This window comes from Dromaius novaehollandiae, chromosome 15, assembly GCF_036370855.1.
Source record: "Dromaius novaehollandiae isolate bDroNov1 chromosome 15, bDroNov1.hap1, whole genome shotgun sequence".
NCBI classification, from domain to species: Eukaryota; Metazoa; Chordata; class Aves; order Casuariiformes; family Dromaiidae; genus Dromaius; species Dromaius novaehollandiae.
In genome coordinates, this window is record NC_088112.1 from 14,385,011 (window position 1) to 14,407,735 (window position 22,725).

At 45.3% G+C, this 22,725-nt stretch overlaps 1 protein-coding gene across 4 annotated transcripts in view; it reads left to right on the top strand.

The window, feature by feature from the left end:
* NSD1 (nuclear receptor binding SET domain protein 1) overlaps positions 1-22,725 on the top strand; it is a 69,289-nt gene that overhangs the window by 24,325 nt on the left and 22,239 nt on the right. For 3 of the 4 annotated variants that reach the window (XM_064520976.1, XM_064520977.1, XM_064520975.1), the window contains exons 5-17: positions 557-3,137; positions 6,875-6,996; positions 7,134-7,425; positions 9,269-9,378; positions 10,484-10,553; positions 11,352-11,470; positions 16,344-16,487; positions 16,985-17,108; positions 17,679-17,879; positions 19,628-19,807; positions 20,179-20,335; positions 20,632-20,837; positions 21,656-21,768. In XM_064520976.1, coding sequence (XP_064377046.1) covers positions 557-3,137; positions 6,875-6,996; positions 7,134-7,425; positions 9,269-9,378; positions 10,484-10,553; positions 11,352-11,470; positions 16,344-16,487; positions 16,985-17,108; positions 17,679-17,879; positions 19,628-19,807; positions 20,179-20,335; positions 20,632-20,837; positions 21,656-21,768 — 4,419 coding nt within the window. The remainder of the gene's footprint in view (positions 1-556; positions 3,138-6,874; positions 6,997-7,133; positions 7,426-9,268; positions 9,379-10,483; positions 10,554-11,351; positions 11,471-16,343; positions 16,488-16,984; positions 17,109-17,678; positions 17,880-19,627; positions 19,808-20,178; positions 20,336-20,631; positions 20,838-21,655; positions 21,769-22,725) is intronic. The other variant, XM_064520978.1, reaches the window with a different exon arrangement.

A 22,725-nucleotide genomic window follows, 5' to 3' on the forward strand; every position in this document is an offset into this window, starting at 1 on the left:
TATTTTAGTTGTGTATGTCTGGATCTCACGTTTGTACCTGGGTGAGCTGATGGAGAGGGCAGATGGAATTGTGCTCCGAATTCAAGTGATGTAGGAAGAATCAAGAGAGAGCAAAGCAAACATGTCTGTTCAGATATTTTGAGAAAATGATGTCGCAGTTGCCTTGAGAGGCCTTTTGGCTGTTGCTTTGCACTTCTATGCCAGGGATCCATATGCATTCCCCTTACAGACTGTCGCATTCAGGATGTGCTGGGGTGCCAGGACATTTGGTCCCTGTGAGACCTGTGCTCGAAGGAACCTTTTTACTGTTTTGGGAATGTACATGGATTTTTTTTAGTTTCACTTGGAGTGCCAGGTATTTGTCCAGGAGAAGTGTTTTCTGTGTCCTCTAGGCACTGTCTCTGGGAATCCCTGTGATTGTCCCATAGATAACAAATGCAGGACCGTTGCTCTGTGCTGTGCTTTGTCCGTTTCTCTCTCCCTTTTATCCTGTTGGTTACCCCCTCAAATTTTTTTCTTTTTCTTTTTTCTTCTTTTTGTCTCCTCCAACTTTAAGGTTCCTCAAAGATTTATGGCTAAATGGGAAGTCAGTGTTGGACAGGCAGAAGACGTTCTTCTCGGGGGGCCAGAGGATCAAAAGTGCAGCCAGAACTCCAGCGAGCTGGACAGCGAGAAGGAAGCGCAGTTGGAATACTATGCCAATGGCCCTGGAGCAGAAAGGGACAGGCAGCTGAATGGTTGTTTTAAATCCTTGGCGTTTGACTCCAGACACCCAGCCAGTGAGAAAGGAAAGTTGCACATTAAGCCACACATGAAAAAGAGCTCTGACAGTAGAAAAAGGACTAGAGTAAAAAAGAGTGGCACAAGAGGGGAAGCATCTAGGGGAGAAATCAAAGAAAAGACGTCAGAGAGCATAGTTAGAAACATGATTGTTGGGGACCTACCAGATAAACATGCATCTCATGAACTTCGCCGCATTGCAAGCAGCCTAACAGCATCCAGTGGCCGCAGGGAAAACCATTTGCTTTCCTCCTTTGGAGAAAGACGTTTTGAAAAGGCGACTTTGAAACCAGAGTATGAGACTCGTAAAACTGATACTCTGAAAAACACACTCCAGGGGGATTTGTTTTCCAGTGCATCTTTGGAGAGAGAGAAGAGCTCCCTGGGCATTCTGTGCAGTTCCAAATTACAAATACACTATTCCGCGTCTGATACTGGTATTGAGAAAAAGCAAACCGAATCGGATACATCCTCTTCCCTCTCTGATGATGGAAACAGTGATGTAGATACCATGGACCAAAGTTCGGAGAGAGCCTCTAGCACTCTTGAAGTTAGTGATTCTTCAGATAAAATGGAGAAGGAGTTTCCTATGACGTCAAGTGGAAACATTAAGCTTTCCATGTATCTGTCTCAGAAGAGCAACAGAAGGGCCAGGAAGAAGTCACACAGAGATCGCAAATCTCTGGGAGGTTCAGTAGCCAGCAGACTTAATGCTGAATTTGCAGATGGGGAGCTTGAAGGAGGCTCCCCTGATGCTGAGATGTCACTGATGGCTCTTGAGTGCTCTTCAGACATGAGAAATGACAATCTTTCCCTAGTAAACAAGCACACTACTCCCCAAAGTGTTTCCAAGGACAGCTCCTGGGCTGCTGTTCCAAATCAAGCAATCTTAAAACCGAAAAGCATGAAACTGCCCCGGATCAGGAGTATAAAGTGTAAACATAAAGAAAAAGTTGCTGGCTTGGAACCTTCTCTTGCAGAAGAGGAGCGTAGCGTGAATTGCTGCTCTCCTGATACCAAAGGTTTCTCTGGCCTTCATAGAGATTCTCTTCCTAAAAGTGGAAAAGTTGATGGTCAGAAACTGTTAAACAACATGCATGAAAAAGCCAGGGATTCTGCTGAAATAGAAACGGCTGTGGTGAAACATGTCTTGTCAGAGCTGAAGGAACTGTCTTATCGGTCCATAAATGATGATGCTAGTGACTCTGGCACTCCGAAGGCCACAGTACCTTTACTTTTCTCTTCCACCTCTGGTCACAGTCGTTTACCTATTGAGCCAGATTACAAATTCAGCACCTTGTTAATGATGTTGAAGGATATGCATGATAGTAAGACAAAAGAGCAGCAACTGATGGCTACTCAGAATATGGTCCCATATCGAAATACCAGTACGGCTGATGGCTCTGGAAGCAATTCTGCGAGTGGTCTGAAATCTTTGGCTGTTGTAGGCCCCCCATATAAAATAGAAAAAAATGGTGATTGTGTCCAGGAAACAGTAAATCCAAACTCCAATATAAGCAACTCCTCATTTTCACGCAATCCTACAACCAAGTTAACGGGGATTGGTACTAGCAAAAGGGAGCCCATGAATACTGCTGTTTCTGGGACAAATGGCACAAATTGTGTATCCAAACGCAACTGTTCAAAATCTAAGCAGCCATCAAAACTTGGAAATAAAACAGTTTCAAACAGAAAGGACTTAAAACCAGGAGGGCAAAGTAAGTTGTTAAGTCGGTTATCCAGAGATTCAGGAGAACATGCATTCCGTGTTCGTGGTTTGGTTACCAGTCCTCTAGGTAATGAAGCAGAAGATACTGCGAGGAAAGAGTCTGTTGATTTAACAGAGCATTCAACTGATGAAGACTCTGCCTGTTTATCTGATGACAATTTAGATCGTATTGGAAGGAGACCTGAACCTGGTAGAAATATTGAGAGCTGCATTTCTGCTGAAAATGGGGAGAGTCCAGACTTGGATTCAGAGGCAAATAGTGAGAGCTCTCTTGGTGATGAGTCTAATGATATGAATCACGTAGCACCCAAAAAGCGATGGCAGCGTTTTAACCAAAGCAGTGCTAGATCCAATAAGCACATCAGTAGATCTAGGGAACAAGGAAACTTGGAGAGTGCCTTTGGCCTGAATTCTCGTGGCTTTTTGCTGAAGGGAAAAGAGTGCTTGGGACGTAGGCATTCCTCTCATTCGAAGGTGCTTGAGGGAGACCTAACAGATCAGGACTATGAGAATCATTTAGACTTAGTTGAGAAACGTTTGAATGTATGTGGTAAGCCAAACAACAGTGTGATGGACTCAGAAACAGAGCTTGGCAACTTTGCTCCCCAGTCTGAATTCTCTGCACAAGGTAAGGGAGCTGGACTTGCACCAGAGTGTGTATATTTGTATACATTTTATAATCTTTTATTTAAAACATAAATTTTGGAATTTGGGGCTATTTGACAACATGGAGATACGTATATCTGTGAGCTGAAGAAAGTGTGATATGTTGGTTTTGGGGTTCTCTGTAAGGATGGAGAACAAAGGAGGTGGCTTGATTATGGGGATTGATTTATCTCCACAATGAAAGGTAAATTACTCATCCTAATGAGTTTGGGGCTTTTTTTTTTCTTTTTTTACTTATACCTTCATACCGTGGTCCCTAGGCATGTGCTTGTTCTTAGCTGTATAGATGAACTCTAGAAAGTTGTGGGAAACTGACCCTCAAAGGTTCAGTGGCTCTTTTTTTTTCTTTTTTTTCTTTTTTCTTTTTTTTTTTCCTTCTCTAGTGCTGTTTGACTTAGAATCCATGTTTGGTTTGTTCTGTAGGGTGTCATCAAGACTTCTTGTGTTGGGTTCTTGTTTGTTTGTTTTAGAGTGGAAGTTTATTAGCTGCTGATAACCCCACAGATTTCCTAATTTACAGCTTGCATGGGGGACTGTCTGAGGGACAAGGAGAGAATAGAGGAGAGGGGAAAATTGCCAGGGAGTCTGGGACTGAGGTGGGTCTGGAAGATGGTAGGCAGAAGTAAGGCAGCCTCATCCAAAAGAAGCTGACCTAGGAAGAAGAAAGCTGCTGAGGGCTGCAAGGTCAGACAACCCTGCCTCTCCCATGAAGATATAGGTGAGTTTCTTAGGGATAGCTAAGGTGGAAATTTTCTTTGCAAGCCAATAAAGCGGTTGGGGTTGGGGGGGGGGGGGAGAGAGAGGAATAGGTCCAGCAGGGCCATGTTCAACACATGCCATTCTCAGGCTTCTGTAAAGAATCTGGGGAAGCAAGCCTTAATGAAAAGATCAAAATGAAATCTTTGCAATGATTTCACCAAACTAAATGGCTTCAATCTGTTTATAAGTAATATTGTAAATTAATATAACTGACAGAATTTTTGAACCTCTCTTTTGTTGCTTTGCTCTATGTTGCCTGCGTGCACGTTCTCATGTGTGTATACTGTGTCATTAGTAAGAGGCTGCTGGAGGTTGCCTGCACACCTCTGTTTCAATACAGAGAAGACAGCACCTGGCTCAGTGGTCATAGGAACTGGTAAAGGCAAGTCACGACAGGCACAAGAATGAGCTCATAGGGTGTAATGCACTGAGTAAAAGTTCTGTTTTGAAATCATGACAAGCTTAATCATTCATTAACTCCTGAACTGTGGCTGTGTGTTTTTTGAGGACTTAAGTACAAACATCTTCACAAAGCAAGTAGAAAATATATTCTTTGTCCTGGGCTTGTGCTCTGTAGATAGGCTCTACCACGGAGGAGTGTCATGGCCTGATCAAGGAAGTGAACTCCTGGCTTACTCTAGATGCAGCTGGATTCTCATGGCTTCATGTTTTTTGTGATTGTAGAATCCCTCTCTGTTGCTATGCGAGATGGAGATGCAAGTCTACAGAGAGAACTGGAGACTAATAGTTGATAGAGGGTAACGCTGTTGAGAGAAAAGGAAAAAAACAGCAGAGTGAGGCAGATGGCCCCCAGAGTGAGGTGGCATTTGGAGAGCAGAGCTGTCCAGGTGCTGCAGGCGGCAATGCAACGCAGGAACCCTTCAAGGGCCTGGGTTTGCTTAGCAGAAACATGACAGATCAGCAACTGTAGTTTAACCTAACTCCCCTGCCATAAAAAGCACATGGGCTTTGAAGCACATCTGACACTTGTATTTACAAATGTGCAATAACAAGACACCAGAGCCTCTGTGAATAAGGAGCTGTCTGGAGTGCTGTAAGGTCAGCAGCACAATATTGGTACTGAGTAAACTTCTAATGCTGTGAAAAGTCATGGAAACTGGTCTTCCTTCTCTCATATCAGACAAGGCCAATTCCATAGAGAGCAGAGCGTATGATGTTGGAAATTTGACTAACTGCAGCTTAAGAGAATGAGTTTACTAGTGCTTTGAGAAGACATGATTAATCCTTGTCCACAACAGGTAGAATATCAGCAAAAGGGAGCATAAAAGATTGCATTCAGAACTGTATAACTTCCACTAAGCACAGACAGTATAATTCCTCCTGTTAGTTGAAGGGCAATGTTTGGCATATTTTTGCTACAAACATTTGTATGTTTTAGAGCAAATAAGACAGAAATGAAGACTGGAATTTGCTGACTTGGAACATTTTTTTATAATAATAGTTTCTTAAGGTATGTGATTTGCTATTGCCAATCAGACTGCATTTGGGATTCTTGTACAGGATTCACTTTGGAAACAAATGCAATTAAGCCAGCCTTTTTGGCATGGTGCTGTGTGCTCTGCTGCCTGCTTTGGGGCTCCAAGTAGTTGCCTAGTGAAGATACTCATCCTATAAACTGTTTATATACTGAAATATATATTTCACCCAGACACCTGTGCAGTAGTGGTTGAGAATAGCTGTGTTTGAAAAAGTTGTTCCTTTCTTCTCTTTTGGCCAAGTTTGACGTTTTAATGCTTGTTTAACCACAAAGCCACAATAAAGTGTAGCAATCTTGTCCAACATCCCTGTTCTTAAGTATTGCTCTGGAATCCTTTGTTATAAAATGTTTCCATTTAAAGAAAAAAAAAAAGCCACCTCCTACACACAAGAAGAAGAAAAGAAGATATTTACTGTTTGTTCCAGCATTGCAGAGACTGCAAATGTTTTGGTGACCAGGAGTGATCTTTTGAGAATATTGTCTAATAATTCTGAAATCTAAGCCAGGAGAAAAAGTGTCATTTGGTCAGAGATACTCCAGAAAGTGACAAAAAGAAAGAAACTTGCATTATCTTGCTTCTGAAACTTCCTAAGCAGAGCTGGCACAGAGTGTCAGGGCTCTTTTTTTGAAGCTCGACGTGTGTCGAGGTGTTGTGAGGTAGTATAGCATGGGGGTTATGTTTGTACTGGGGAAATACCTGTTACCAGAATTTTCCCTTGGGAAGGTGCAGTGCTGTTCAAACTTACAGAAGACATCTGACCCTGAAGAGCTTCCAGTCTGCTGCAGACTGATCTGTTCACTCCCTGGTCATCCCGATTTCATTGTAGAATCTTTTGGGAAGCAAAGGGAATAAGCAGGCTTGCAGCAGCAAGGTGCGAATTGTAGGCTCTTGTAGGGTTGTAGTGTAGAAGAGGGTGTGATGCTAGGGAGGAAACAGGAGGAGCTAGGCTTATGTGTTACTAGTGAAGCTAGTAACCATACTGTATTAGGGAGAGCAATGCTTTTCCTTTGCCTCCACACTAAAACCAAAGGAGTTTGGGTTAACGGGAAAAGTAGTGCAAAGAGTCTGAGTTGCTAAACAGACTTAGGTTTGGGTAAATGTACTGCAAGAAGGTTAGACGTCATTTCTCTAAGAAGATGGGTGAAATTCCTTGGAGCTTCTGAGTCAGTTGGATAGCTAATGTTTTTTTTGAATTCTTACCTGCTGAATTCCTGCTTGAAGTCTCTTAGGTCCTTAAAAATCCCACCTGCTGTGTCAGGATTATGGAAAATATGAAGCTGGAAGGTTATAGGGATCAAAGAGAATGAAGTCATAGGGCTCTTTCCACATGGAGCCTCTGGAAGAGAAGGCAGGAGCAGCTATTATCTGCAGATCATAAGGAGAATTTTGTCTTGTGATCTTCTCAGAAACATAGTCTTGAAGCTGCTTTCCTTTTTCTTAGTACATTCAGAGAGGAAACGCCTTAGAAAGCCAAGTAAACGGCTTCTGGAATATGCAGAAGAATATGATCACCTATTTGCACCCAAGAAAAAATCAAAGAAGAGCCAGGAGCAATTACAGAAGGTAGGTTAAGGCAAATAAGCTCTTCATGGCTGTTACTCTAGGGCTCTGGTTTGTGTCCTTCTTGCTTGCTGAGTTTTCTTGGTGTGTGCAGTGCTGTGCAGGATAAATGCTTTCATCTCCACATTTTGCTGCATTAGGTGAATTCTGTGGTGAAGTCTGAACTTGAAGGAGGACTTCCTGCGCTTTGCAGTCCTGGAAACGATGCCCAGCGAGGGCAGAGTCCTTTGGTTTCAACTCCATCTTCAACCAAAGAGTCCCCTCCAATCCTTGAAGCAGAGTGCTCCCTGTCAGAACTAGGATCCCATTCCACTGATCCCACTGACCAACTTTTAGAAGAACATTCGGACTTACCAGAGCTCGTGCTGTCTTCCTCAGATGTTTCTGAAGTTTCTGCTTCTCCAGAAGCAGAGGAAAGATTCCTGAAAACAGGTAAGTTGGTGGTTGTGTGATTCTGTTCACATAAGTGAACACATCACAAGTTCAGTGGAAACTGTTGCTCCAGTCAGAGTGGAAAACGTTAATAACTGTTGATCTGTTTTTTTGTTTTGCTGCTTGAAAGGGAGAGGAGAGGTGAAGTGGGTGGCCCAGTGAGTTGATTCATTACATTTCTGGTTTCAGCATTCTCTAGAGTGTGATGTCTTCCTTTTGAAGACATCATACACTAAAAGGCACAGAGTGCCACTTTATCCAAATGAAGATAGCCACGACTCCTTTACTGAATCCTTGTCATCTTTGCTTGGCTTGTGCTTGCAAACAGTTACATTATTTTTAGTCTGAAGGAGTCTCGTTGTTGTTAAAACATTTTGGATGAGCATTGCTGTGCTGCAGTTGATGTGCAAAGTGTGATCTTTTGTATAGGTAATAGGCTGACCTTTTGGTCTTGTAGTGAGCTCAGGGATCTGTAGCACAGAACTCCCTCCTGAACTTTATTTTTTTAGCAGTCCTAAGTATCTGAAGAAATCACAGACTTGCACCAGCAGCTGCGTGTGACTGCAGGCCAGAGCACTAACTTTCAGCAAGGCACAATATGTGAAGAGAGATTGTGATCTGATAGACTTTTCCCCTTTTCAACGGAGTCAGTATCAGAGTACACCTAACGGTATGTTCTCTGGTAGTGTCTAAAGATATGTCCAAGGTAAAAGCCTTGGTGTTCTGGCTACACTAACTTGTAGGCAACGCTGTATCTCTTCTATAGGCCTACTGTAAAAATAAACCAAGCAGGAAGCTGAGCAGGCAGAAAGGTACAGACACAGGGAAATCAGTTAGCCTGTTCTTTTTGTGGGGACTTGCAGAAATCAGAAGGAAATGGAAAGTTGGAGAGGATTAAAGAAGGAAAAAATGGGGACATGAACCCGAGGTTAGGGATACAGGAGAACAGTACAGAGTGCAGCAGTGGGAGCAGACAGCCGGTAAGCAGAGGGCACACAGTTCTTCACACTCCTAAGAAAACTCTCTTGCTAAAGGAAACAATCCAAGGTGTGGGCAAGGAGGCTTACCTTGCGAGTGATGTCATGTTGTCCCTTCATTAGGCATCTGATGCACAAGCAGTGCAAGCGGAGGTGTGTGTCGTAGGAAGGACATAGCCAAGGATGAGAAAGGAAGCAGATGAACAGGGTATGAGTAGGCTGTTTCTGTGGATTGACTTGCCCTTCATAGCACTGTAATTTCCTGGTCATTTCAAGTTTACAGTGTTGCCTAAATCAGTGGCTGGTCTGCTGTCTGGTTGCTTGTTACCTCCTGAGTGCCAGCAAAAAAGCTTGAGCGGGATATAGAAACTGATGCAGGTTGAAACAATGCTTTTTTTTTTTTTCCCCTCCCCAGGTAGTTTTTAACCAGGATCAGGGCCTTTAGCTTGCTTTCCATACAAAGCATGAATGCTGGTGTGAGTGGTGGGGGGAGCAGGAGGAAGCAGGTCTACATGTGTGGCAGGACTGGCTTATGCCAGATCAAAGTGATTCTGAAATTGTAATCTGAATTGCACTGCCTGAATGTGTTATCTGCTGGCATTAACCTCATAGTCTGTCTTCTGTGGATAGATTTTTGTTTAAATATTTAATATTAAAGTATGCCTGAAGGTCACAGCAGGCAGAGGTCCATTTTTGTGAAAGCTGTACAGATGCAGATAACTGGCATCTCTGCCAAAAGAGTTTATAATTCAGAAGACAAGGTGAAGCAGGTTGAGAGTGTTGAACTGTTGGTTGGTATTTGTTTAATGGAGTTAGTGTGATTGAAGAAATTCCTTGTTTATCTAACAAAAAGAGTTTTATTGCAGGAAACTTCGAAAGCAAGCGTCAAAGGAAGCCCACTAAAAAGCTTTTGGAATCTAATGATTTGGACACTGCCTTTATGCCAAAGAAGGAGGAGTGGACTCCCCCAAAGAAGGTACTTCCTTTCCAGTGTTTTCAAAGATAGATAGAAAATGAGCCCAGATAGCACACACTCCTGAACGAGGCATGCGATGCAATGGGCTGTGGTTTTTTGTGGCTGTGGTCCAGGAGGGAAGGTTCACCCTTCCCAAAGGTGTTGGTTGCTGTGTTATGATGAAGAAATCTCTTGGATACAGAGGTGTTCCCCACCCCTCCCCGCTTGTAATGTGGATTGGGAAGTTCTGGCTGTCAAACCTCCTGTCTTTATTCATTTGTATGGGAAAAGGATCTGTCCGAATGCTGGATGAGGAGGTGTGAGCAGAAATGTTCTGGGCAGGGGTTTTCTGTCGCAGGGAATCCCTATTGTGCTGCACTGTAGCTTGAGCTTGAACTGAAGGCTTTGTTCTTTTCTGTCAGATTTCCTCTGAATAGTGTTTCTTTCGTTACCCTCTCCAGGGGGCTGGTGAATGGTACCCGAGTGTAGAGCTTGTAGCAGGATGGAGGCTTGAGTTATATTGCATATGCAGTATGCAATGCTTGGTTCAGATTTTTAAATATAATGCACCTCTTCTCTGCTAAATACTCCATGTTCATTCAGTGATGTGGTTTGAAAAAACAATTGTAAAGAGTTATTTCAAGTGTTGCAGCAGTGTACAAGACTCATCAGTGTTCCTAAGGTTTATTAAAAGCAGTCTTGCATTCCTTGTTCGCTCGCTGTCTGGTAGAGTTATAGTTGCAGTAGTGCGGAGGCCAGTGTGTTTCAGTCATAGGCTCCATGAAGATGTAAAAGCGGGAGAGAGAGTCTCTGCTCCCCAATTACTTGCAGGGTGTTAGCAGCCTTTCCAGAAGAGCTCAGGAAACAGTAGGTGATGCTGGCCAGCATGAGACACAGCAAACTCGGTATTCTTGCCTTCCCACAGACTATTGACTTTTCCATGTGCTATGTATCAAACACAGAAACCAAATGTTTTCTTGTACAGTCTCTAATCATTGATGAATTTATGATCTGAAATGTTACTTACTGCAGTTGTTTGTCAAAGTGCTGAGTGGCTGAGGAACGTGCATCTCCAATTTGCATCTGATTGCAGCTGGTGAATTGTGTCTGTGTTGTGTTTTTGTAGGGCACTGGCCCTTCAGAGAGTGACAGCTCTGAGCTATACTCTCCAGCCCACTTCTTGGACCTGGGAGAAGGTAAGTGAAGACGAGACCATGTGAGTAAGCTGTTGCCACTGTTTGAATTAGTGCCTGTGGCTTTAGCATGTATGCGAGGTCTTATGTGTCCTGGGCTCTCAGGGGGTACTTGCCTCAGCTGAGGCAGTGGCAGAAGATGAAGATACCGAGATCATTTATCAAAGGTGCTGTTATGTCTGACTCCTCTATGGAAAGTAGAAAAGCAGGATTAAGAATTCTCCAGGAAGATGTTCACTGTTCATTCTTAGTCTGGGTGCTTGAAGGAAACCCATCACCATGGGTCCTGTACCATTGTGGTGTCTTTTGCCTGATGGAATGTTGTGACCAGGCTCAACAGTGGCTGCTCTGTCCCATGAAGAATTGTGCAGTTGTACTGTGTTTTGTTTTGTTTTGTTTCCTTTTCCCTATGTTGGCATCACACTGGTATCGATGTGAGGAGAATTTTTATTGTAGTGTGTTGGGGGGAGGCATCAAATCAGCATTTGATTAGTAATTTTAACTTTGGGTGGTACCTTCTTTCTTGCTGGGGGACAGTCTCAGAAAAGTGAAAGAGGTGTTTTATGGCAGCTCAGCAGAAGAAGCTTAGACCAGTATGAATCAATGTTGTCCAGGTCTTCTGATGGCTGCAGGACAGAGGGCAGACTGCCTGGAGGCTGATGTTGCCCCAGGCTTTACAGCCTCCAAGGCAGTAGGGCCTCGCCTGGAACTGTCAGCAGGAGTGTAGAATTTGCTGGTGGTGCCTGTAGCAAGAGAATTATTTCTGCATTTTCCTTGAGAGGTATTTCTGTCCCATCCTAGCTCCTGAAAAGCTCTTGGAGAAGCAGCGGAAGCGGAAGCGACAGCGCCATCCCTCTGTTGCGATGCACTCCAAGAAGGAGAGAAATGAGGAAGGGCTGGGGGAGGCCCCACACTCTGAGGTACTGTTGAGTCTTCCTACGTGCTGTGATCTCTGTAACCTGTCTGCTGCTTCTCAGGGCCCTGTGCAGAAACAAGGCCAGGTAGTCTTTGGCTTGCTGAATGTGAAGTTGGTGTTTCAGTTGGGACTTTTGTCCCACTGATGTAGTGGCATGAGCCTGGGGTTGAAGCTGAAGGTACCACCTTGATTTAGTAGCTATTTGATGGTGACTGCTTAACTCAGGCTCAGTTTTTAAGCTGCTACTCAGCTAATTCTCCAGGAGAAAGGCTGTTCTGATCTGACAAAACCAGGTTTTGCCTGGCATGTTGCTTTGCACTTCAGAAGGTCTTCTTGCTGTAAAAAGTCTTGTCTGCTGGTGGTGGGAATCTTGCCATTTTACATACCAATATGAAGTGCGTGCCCTTGGCATGCTAGGGTGAGCTGAAGATCCATGTGGAGGGGATGGGGGGTGGGGGGCATATGTGATTGCTCGCAGGAGCCCCTCATTATGTTCTGCCATCCAACAGAAAGGGATAACTGGGGCAACTCCCTTCTGCATCCCAGTAGAGCTGGCATACAAATATCTCTGACAAGCGCATTTTGCCTTTTAGGAATGAGCCAGGTATCACCAAGTGTAGGGGAAGCAAGACTTTTCCTGGGAGAGGCGGGACACCTCTGGGCCTCCCACCATCGCCTCTCTTCCAGTGGCCCAGGTTGAGCAGCAGGCTGTTCTGTCAGGATAGTCAGTATGTATTTCAGGAGCCAATTATAGACATATACTGTTATATTTGTTACTGTTATACAGCTTCCAGCAGAGCACAAGCAGCACACCACTTGTCTGAGCAGTGCCAGCCACCCTGCTGTGTGCTGCTACTGCTTTTTGAGAAGGGCATTTCTAACGGGGGTGATAAAGTTTGGGGTAATAACCCTGGGCTGGGCAATCCTCCCTGTGCTGTTTTTAGTGCACAGGTCATTCTATTGTTTCTGAGGTGTGCTCACCTGGAATCGTGTTTCAAGAAGCCTGTACCAATATCTTTGCCAATGCTGGGGGTAGTTAACACTGTCTGCTGTTACATACCCACTAAGATGCTGGCTTAGTTCAGAGTGAGCAAATTATCCGTGTATTTTCTATAGGGAAAAAACAAGGGAGCAGTTCAGAGCACCAGGGTAGCTAGGCCAAAGCTCTGAATCTCTCACTCACTGTTCACTGCAGAGGAAGTCCAGGGAGTCTAAGTGCCTCCAGCCTTAGACATCTGTGTTGAGTACCTGAAGTTAAGTAATGTCAATGCTTGGCACCTTTTACCAGCATCCATTTCCCTGTGATTTGTGGGTCTCTTGAACCACTTGGCTTAGATGGGTACATGGGTACTGGTGAGTATTGGGGTGCTGTGGAGATGCAATTACATTTTCACTTGGAATTCAGACCACGCTGGTCCCTAAGTGACTGTCCACACACCAGGCAAGGAGCCCCTCCTTTCTGCTGAATGGTGCTGGAAGAAATAGATGGTCTGATGATACAGCACAGTGAAGTCTTGGATCCAGCTGCTTTCAGAGGAAAAAAGGGCAGAGGAAGGCTTGTCCACCTGGGCTGAACTAGGCAGCTTTCTCTGTCCTTGCCTGTCAATGGAGCCAGGAGTGCAAGCTCACAACATCAGGGCAGCAAGAGACTGAGAGAAGGGGATGGAAAATGCTGTTGAAATGGTTGTCAAGGTTGTGAGCCAAGGTCAGGCTGTGCCAAAGAACAGGCCAGGCTCTGGAGGATGTTGCCAGATGCGGCAGCAGAAATAGCTCTGGAAGAAGACCCAAGATGACAGACCTGCCCTCTGTAGGAGGTATGTAGTTTTGCAGTGCTCACATTGGGTAGGGGAGAAGAGGGGGAACAGTGTGACAGGTTCTTTTGAGTCATTGTCTGGAATGGCAAGTCCCTTTTCCCTGTTCTCAAAGCACAAATATCTGGCCTTGCCTATCTTTCTCGGCTCTGGCATTCCCTTCCCTATGTGGCTGTAGGAAGCCTTGATTCAAATAAGACTTAGCTTTCTGGTGTGTGAAACTTGTAGATTGGCCAGATATTTGTAGAATAAATAGGATGGATTTAGACTGTAAAGATCAGGGCTAGAGCATGCTGTGCCACACTGTGCAGTGTGGGCCCAGTTGTTAGCACTTCTGCTACCAGCAAATGCTACCAGCTCTGAAGACAGGGTTGCTGGTTAATATTATATAACTCTAGATGCATTTTATTCTGCCATTCCATTAACGCGTGAAACATGGCCATCAGGGTTCAAAACAAGTAGTCCTGGCAGCCACAGGCCAGAAGGATAGAAATATGAACCACACTGAAATCCCTCATATTCCTGTCTATAGCAAGTCTGAGTCTCTGCCCTTCCCTGACTCTCTTGAACCTTTGCTACAGCAGGAAGATAGTGTCATTAATCACAGGAGTGGCGCCTGTTCACCAGCTCCCTGTACCTCCTGAAGTGGATCCTCAGTGACTGTGAGGGGAGCTGAGCTCACTGTGTGTCTGCAACCCTGGGGCCCCAGAGTGAGCAGAAGCAGTAGCTGACATTGTTTGCCAGTACCTGTAGCTGATTAACCCTGCTCTTGTTCTTTGTTACAGTGACCCCTGCAACCTCGAGGTCACTGCTGAGCTGAGCAGAAGAGGGAGCACGAATGTAGGAATAGGAGGACCTGAGCTGTATCCGGTCCCTGGAGCGCTGGTCTCCAGTGCTTCTCCTGGAGCTGCAGGCTGATGTGGAAGAGAGGGCTGTCAATGCGTGCAGACTCGAGGCAGAAGTAACCTCATGAATTTTAGGGCACCAAATCCATTGTCTGGGCCAGAGGGCTGTCTTGTGACAGATTATGTCCTTGCTAGCAGAAGTAAGGCTGCAGGAACAGAGGTATCATAGGCAGCACTTGAGAAGATGCTATTGGGTACAGAGGCAAAGGCAGCAGTAGCTTTGTTAGCCGGTCTTTATACCAACGTGGTAGAGACCTTTCCTGTCCCTCCACCAGGGCTGTGTGTTAGGGTGCTGGCAGCAGCTTAAATGCTTTTTCTCAGCATTCCCACAGGCTATATTGATGCTGGCCTTCCAGCGTGTTTGTGATGATAGTCTGTGAGGTTGTACACTGTATGGTATATTGGGTTGGCAGTAGTTTGTAGCTGGGAATTTGCTTTTTTGTGCTCAATAAAGGAAGTTTGTACCATTCATCTTTGCATTGTGTGTTTTAATATACCATCAGTGCATCTGTGCTTCACTGCTCCACAGAATTCACATGGCTTTAAAATATCCCCAGATGAAAGCATACTGTTGCATCCAAAGAATGAAAAACAAGCAGAGGAAGCAACATTATCTAACCAGGATACCAGCTCCAAGTTCTTCCCTCTTAGGGACATAAAGCTTTCCCAAGATTTGTTTTGCCCAGGCTAATCGTGTGTCCAGAGTATACCTAGTTCAACTTGCAAGCTGTATTCACATGCATCCTAGCATTAGTGGCACAACAATTCTGATTGGTATTCTCCCATACAGAAACTGGTGTCAGGCTCCCTCTCCTGACTGCTATTTGGATACCCACTACTGGGCAGCCTCAAGCATATTGAGAGTGATGGTTGCTACTCCAGACAGGAGTTTGAATTCCTGACAAGGTCTTTGAGGTGTACAGTACATGTCTGGATATGCAGACAGTGGGGATGGCTTTGTGACCCAAGGAGGAAGTGGTGGCTAGCCATTGAGATCTCTTGGCTATCTGTGCAGTGGACTGGGTTATTAAAAAAAATGGCAGACTTCTCTAAAATGTTCTTGCTCAAAGCCCTTAGCCAGTTTCTAAGCAATATGGTGGTGCAGTGGTGAAAGTCCTGTAAGGCTTACCCACTATGGAGTAGCAGCTGGGGCTCATAAAAGACTGCAGAAGTATTGCCAATATTGTACCTAAGAGCTTAGAAGTTGGGGTGGTCACGTTTCCTAGCTGAAATCATCTGTCCTGATGAAAGTGAAGGATGTTCTGCCATGTGCCAGCTGCAGAACAGCAGCATCTTGGGGTGGCAACCAGGGTCTAACACAGCTGCTGCTCTCCTTCCCTTAAACAGGTTCTGCACGTGTGTAAGAGGGTGTCCTTCCACCTTGGGAAATGCTGTGGCCTGTTTGGCAGGATCTGCCAGCTCGGCCCATATGGGTGTGATGGCGTCTCCATCATGCAAAGTCTGTCTGTCTTTCTGCAGGATGCTCACTCTCTGTTAGGTGTTACAGTCAGTGCTGTCACAGTCACCCAGGTCAAGTGCGTACTATAGACTTGCCACCTCAGGCAGGACGGGTAGTGTAAATGCCATGCTTTGTTTTTCATATAGGGTAGGCCTGCTCATTCATAGCACTGTGGGCCTTGAGTACCTGTGTAGGTGTATTGTGCAGGGGTAGTACAAGCTGAGAAGAGTCTGGAGAAAACCAGCTCATTTGCTGGGCAAAACCTGCCGTAAAGATTGTTTGAAGGTTCTCATTTACATTTCCAGTGCAAGCAAACATGATGCGCGACACTTCTGGCATTGGGTGGAGGGCATGATTTTCAGACTCTTCCAGCCTGCCTAGTTTGTTTTTATGTGGGGTAATATCTCTTTTCCACAGCCATGACTTTCCATTTTCAGAAAGGGGATATACATAGCAAAATGGTTGTATTGAATGTATATGTATATTTTTTTAATGATTTAATAAACCAAGAGCTCTTTTCTTCCCTCCCTTAAAATTTTTGGTGGAATTGTGTAGGGGTATTCTCTCCAGGGTGGGTATCAAAGCCTGTACTGCAGTATGCAGGCTGACTGCCAAACCTGTATGTGTTTGATAGCCCAATTTGCAATTTGCAAGCCAGGACAGGAAATACTGACAGCCCCAATTCTGGATTTTTTTTTAAAGGGGGAGACATCAGTTCATGGGACTGCTGCAAGCCCCAAAGAGGGTAATGAAGAGGGGTCTGAGAATGACCATGGAGTGCCTTCGTCCAAAAAGATGCAGGGGGAGCGTGGAGGAGGAGCAGCTCTCAAGGAAAACGTGTGTCAGGTAGTGTCCTTGAAGGGATGTCTTTGAAACTTTGCCACCTTCAAATTTTCTCATGTAAATTCTGGCGTGCACCAGTGCCCCAGCTAACCAGGTAGCCTTAAGGCACCTCTTAAAGAATTAACTAGCTTTTTTGTGCTCTGTGTGAGGGCTGTGCAGTTCTGGAGGCTTTGGCTGTCCTTCAGCTGGTAACATCCCTTGTTCTGAACTGAGCCTTCCCGGTGTGAGCGTGTCTCATTCTGCTAAAAGTTAAGGATGTGAGAAAGGAAAACATGACCAACGTATAACTTATTTTAGCTGGTGTGTGGTAGCAGGGACTGGATAGCAAGTGGCAATGGTGGTGCAGAAACCACCCAAACTTACTGGGGCAAGTAGAGTTCAGAACTTTTCTGCAGGATCTCTACTGGCAGTCCTGGCCAATGCACAGGTTGCTGCTGCTGTCTGTGACTAGTTGGGGAAGGGGGTTGCTCAGAGCTGATGATGTGCTTCCTTCCCTGTAGATCTGCGAGAAGCCAGGGGAATTGCTGCTGTGTGAGGCGCAGTGCTGTGGTGCTTTCCACCTGCAGTGCCTTGGGCTCTCGGAGATGCCAAAGGGCAAGTTCATCTGCAATGAGTGTTCCACAGGTACGGCAGCCTTTGTGAGTGCAGAAGGACAGGGTGCTTACTGTGTGCTTACCTGGCGCTTTCTTCACTGCAGTATTTATGCCTGCAGTAGGGCCGTTAACTGCCTCTCCGTTCTCTGCTTATTGACTTAATGTTTGATGATCACTTTCTAATCAACTGGTCTCATTATTGAACAAATATTCTTCAGCAGGTGGATTAGGAAGAAGGGAATGCCCAGAGCCTGGTGGGAAAGAGAAGGGGAAAATTTATATCTGGTATTAGAGAGAGGAGTGGTGGGGAAGATGAGTCCAGGGCAAGCTGGAAAGTGGGAAATATCGAAGTGGAGTTGTAGGTTTTTATTTTCTCTTCCCCCAGCTCCAGCCTGTGATCACAATTATAACAATCTTTGTTTCCATTTGGAGTTGTATTGCAGCTGCAGGCAGAACCAGCCTGCTGCAGAGAGCTGTGCTTTCGGACACATACAGTGGGTTGGGAAGTCATATGGTGCTGATATGCAACTTGGTGGACATGACAGGTTTTCATTTAGTTCTGCTCTTATGACTGGTGTTATGTCTACTGCTCTTTCTCCAGGGGTCCATACCTGCTTTGTGTGCAAGAGTAGTGGGGAAGATGTAAAACGGTGCTTGCTGCCCCTCTGTGGGAAGTATTACCATGAGGAGTGCATACAGAAGTATCCACCCACGGTCATGCAGAACAAGGGCTTCCGATGCTCTCTGCACATATGTATGACTTGTCATGCTGCTAACCCAGCAAACATCTCCGCATCTAAAGGTACTAGTGGTCCTGGGAGGCGATCAGAACCCTTTTCTTTCTGTTTCGTGTCCACTATGCTGTTACATAGTCCGCTAGGTTTTTTGTATCGATTTTCTGTCCTTGCCACACTGCTTGCTGTAGCGTGTCCTGGGGAGCAGCTCCTCTCCAGTGAGTAAGGCGGGGGAGGTGTCTGAATGTGAGGCTGCTGCTCATCAGCACTCCTGATGGTCAGAGGTAGCAACTAAAATGTTCTTGCCTGTCCAGATACTTGGCTGCCTGCACGTCCAGCAATGCCACATTCCTTTCTGGGTTTTTGAATAAGTCTCTGGAGCTGTATGGACTCTCACATTTCTCCTACTTGCTTTTCACTGTGCTAGTGCTGCAATCGGTCCCTGCTTAGCAGCACTGGCTGTCAAGGCAGTGGTACAGAAAACAGCATAGTACTAACTTTGGTATTGTTTTCTTTTCTTTTTTTTTTTTTTTTTTTAACACAAATTCATCTTGTAGTGACACCCTTGGGTTTAACTTCTCAGGCAAATGTTTGTTTGAGCTGTTCACAGCAATGCTTTGACCTTTTTTACCCCCTGATTGTACTTAAAACTTTTAGATGTGTCTTGTATATTTGCTTCCAAAACTGCCTGTCTTTAAATCCTTGGTATCTTAAGACTGGTGACAATAATATTAGCTGTATTTTTATCCTTCATCTCTGCTATGCCTGTCTTTTTTTTCTACATACTGATACTTAGTGTAATAGAAGTCACCAGGGCCTCGAGCCCACAGCTGACCTCTTCTCCACTGAACGTTTGCCTCGTGTTTCTCTGGCTACTTCTCAATGGTCAAATTTACCCCTTTCCTCTCATCTCTTCTCCCTATTAATAGTCTCCAGTGAGGAATTGAACAGAAGCACTGAAAAATTTTGAATAAATTAGGTCTTTAGCAGTTTCTAAGCTCTCTTTCTGGAATTTGGTAGTAAAGTAGTGAGGTGAGTGCTGATGTTTTCAAAAGCCACATGGATTGTTTTCCTGATGTTCAGCCAAGCACTTGGAACATCCCCTCTGTAGTTACTGTCTGAACTAATTTACTAACTATTTGTGTATGATAGGAAACAGTCCTCATCTGTGGGCTCATGAACTGTTTCTGTACTGCATGCAGGAGGTTTTTCACTTCTCACAGAATCACAGAAGGGTTGAGGTTGGAAGGGACCTCTGGAGATCATCTAGTTGAACCCCCCTGCTCAATCAGGGTCCTCTAGAGCACGTTGCACAGGATCGCGTCCAGGCTGATTTTGAATATCTCCAGAGAAAGAGACTCCACAACCTCTCTGGGCAACCTGTTCCAGTGCTCTATCACCCTCACAGTAAAGAAGTTTTTCCTCATATTCAGATGGAACCTCCTGTGTTTCAGTTTGTGCCCGTTGCCTCTTGTCCTGTTGCTGGGTGCCACTGAGAAGAATCTGGCCCCATCCTCTTTACACCCTCCCTTCAGATACCCATACATATTGATAAGATCCCCTCTCAGTCTTCTCTTCTCCAGGCTAAACAGGCCCAGCTCTAAATAACAGGTTTTGTTACATTAAATAATTTGATAGGAATCTAGTGAATATGTCATGGATTGTTTATAAAAATTAAAAGTCAGTTTCCTTTTCCAAAAATCACCTACAGTTGCTTGTTTGGTGCTTGTATACCAACAGAGACTAGTTTTGAGAGGAAACAATAACTTGACCTCCTTTAGAGGCTCACTGTGTTTCTGACACATTCTGGTGCTAGGTCGCCTGATGCGCTGTGTGCGGTGTCCAGTTGCATACCACTCCAACGACTTCTGCCTTGCTGCTGGGTCCGTGGTCCTAGCCTCCAACAGCATCATCTGCCCCAATCACTTCACTGCGCGGAGGGGCTGCCGCAACCATGAGCACGTCAACGTCAGCTGGTGCTTCGTCTGCTCGGAAGGTGAGACAGTCTGCGCTGGGTCTGCTGTCACTGAGCAAGGCCTCAGTGTAAATGATAAACAGTAACAGAAATGCTGTCAGAAGAGCTCATTGTAGCAGGCAGAAGCTTTGCCTGTGCAAAGTGTGCCGGTAAAAATGGAAGAGAACAGGTTGTCTTCCTATCCATCTGCATTGAAATCTAACTTCAGACTAGGACTTTTTCTGGATCCTTAAAGAGGTTCTTTGTGCAACATGAGTATGGCATGAGCTGTTGAAAAGAGTTTGCAGCAGGGCATCATACCTTTTTGCCAGCTGTTTGATTCTGTCTAGAAATATAGAGGCCAGTGCTTCTGCACAGTGACTCTGATAAATATCTCCTCCTTTTCTTTGTAGGGGGCAGCCTTTTATGCTGTGAGTCGTGCCCGGCTGCCTTTCACCGTGAGTGTCTAAACATTGAGATGCCAGAGGGAAGCTGGTATTGTAATGATTGCAAGGCAGGCAAAAAGCCACACTACAAGGAAGTAGTCTGGGTGAAAGTTGGGCGCTACAGGTAGGTGAAGGCAGAACAGACTTGTCCCCATTCCTTCTTCATGGGATGCTCATGGTGTCCAAGATGAGAAACTGCTCTTCTTCATAGGGTACAGTGCAGCAGCCTCTGACTTATTTCCATGCATGCAGCTGCTGGTAAAGTGCATGCTTTCCTCCTCCTGTAGCCTCCTCTTTCCCCACCAGCCTTGGTGATTGCCCTCACACAGTTCTTTTCCCGTTCCTCTCAACCCAGTAGCATGCATATGAGCCCATTGCAAGTGGGGAAGTCTGAGGTTTCATCCACCCTTCCCTCTGCAGGTGGTGGCCAGCTGAGATTTGCCATCCCAGGACAATTCCTGTCAACATCCAGAAAATGAAACATGACATTGGCGAGTTCCCTGTGCTGTTCTTTGGCTCCAACGATTACTTGTGGACCCACCAGGCCCGTGTGTTCCCTTACATGGAAGGTGATGTCAGCAGCAAAGACAAGATGGGGAAAGGTGTGGATGGCATATACAAGAAAGGTAACTCATCTTGATCCACGGAGGTGCATGATGGCTTCATGTTCTGTTTCTCTTCTTTCGCATTTGGAGAAGTGGTGCTCTTATGAGAGAGATAATGATCTTTTAGAGCTAAAGCTAGACTAAATTTGCAGAATAAACTGCTTTTTATCTATCATCCAGTCCACCCAAAATTTTCATAGGTCTGAGTTCATGCAGGATGCACAGATTTTGAACTCTTCTCTAGCTCTGCCACAGCTGCTCTAAGTTTGGTAAAGCTGCTGCTCTGTCAGCTTCCCTGTGTCTAATACCATCATTATCTGTACATAAACACGCAGTTATTTCTGAATGCAGCTGTCTGACACGTCTTCATAAAAGCAGGCAAACCTAGCTGATGGTTTGGATGCTTCAACACTTACAGGCAAGTAGTACAACTGAATGCTGTGGCACTGTGCCAACTGTAGCTCCTGTGACTGCCCTACTGCACTGGCTTTTTCTTCATGCCCCTCTGGTGAACTTCTTCTTTTCCCTCCAGAGCAACATGCAGCCCTCTACCAGGGAGGTTTGGTTGTGGAGGGTGAGAACTGGCCTTTTGAATGCCGTGCAGCTCTGTGCTGTCAGTGGAGCTGTCAGTTCATGATTGCCGGTCAACCTTTCCTGTGAGAGTCCAGCTCAGATACTGTTGGGCCATTTGCAGAAATCATGCTCAAGATCACGGTAACACAGGCTGCCCACTCAGGAGAGTGCAAGTGCCTGAGCTTTGCACATGAGGTGGACACTCACAGCCTACCTCTATGTGAGCATAGAGAGTTCCTCATAACATACCCTGTCCTTTCACTTAGCTCTTCAGGAAGCTGCAGTAAGATTTGAAGAGTTGAAGGCACAGAAAGAACTGAGACAGCTTCAGGAAGACAAAAAGAATGACAAGAAACCTCCTCCGTACAAACACATCAAGGTGAGGGCAAGTGTGGGGGGACAGGTGCAGAAGAGAAGTGTTGAGCTCTCGGTGCAGGTGATTTACAGGTATACAGAAACATTTCTACTGTTTGCGCATCTGGCTGCATTTGAAGGTTACTTTGGTCCCATTGGCATCTTCAGGCATGCTCCACAGAAAGGATTCATGTATCAGCAGAGCTGTATGGAAGCTGGACACCAGTAATAGAGGTACTCTGATTTACTGGAACAGATCTGGACATCTCTGTTCCATGTCAGTTGTGTGGTGTGAAGGAAGTATCTCTTCCTTGGGGACTTAAGGGAGAGCACTAGTAAAATGTGCAGTGCGCCCAAGTACTGTGTGCTAGTGGTGCAAGGTGGGCTTCCCACATGGAGGGAAAGCAGATGGGTTGAGGTACAGTGGAACAGAGCTGGAGGGAAAGCAGATGGGTTGAGGTACAGTGGAACAGAGCTGTGGGGAATATGGTAACCCACACTGGAGCTTGGTAGTATCTTGTTTCATCTTTCCTGTTGTTTCAGGGTTTTCTGTATCAATTGCTGACTGAACAGAACCACTAAAGCAGATGTATATGCTGCCATTCTGCTGAGTTTTGGGGAACTGTTCAGATTTAGGGCTATGTTTTGAGATAGATTTGGAGCAGTAAAAGAAGAGAGTACTGCAGGGTGGAGATGACTGAGAGGGTGAGAGGTAGGGCTGAGCAGGTTCATGCACTTCAGGTGTGGGCCCAGTTGGGATGCAGGGTGATCAGAAACCCAGTGACTTGGGGACTGTGTTCCTTTTTTCATTGCCTTCTTCTGCCCCTTCCCTTTTTTATGTGGCAAACTATGAAAGCTCAACTGATTGCTGACCTTTTTTGTTTCTAGCTAGGATTTCTAGGCAGGTAGATCCTGCATGACTTACTGTGCAGTGTAAAGAATACAACTGAATGCTGTGGCACTGTGCCAACAGCATGGGCCA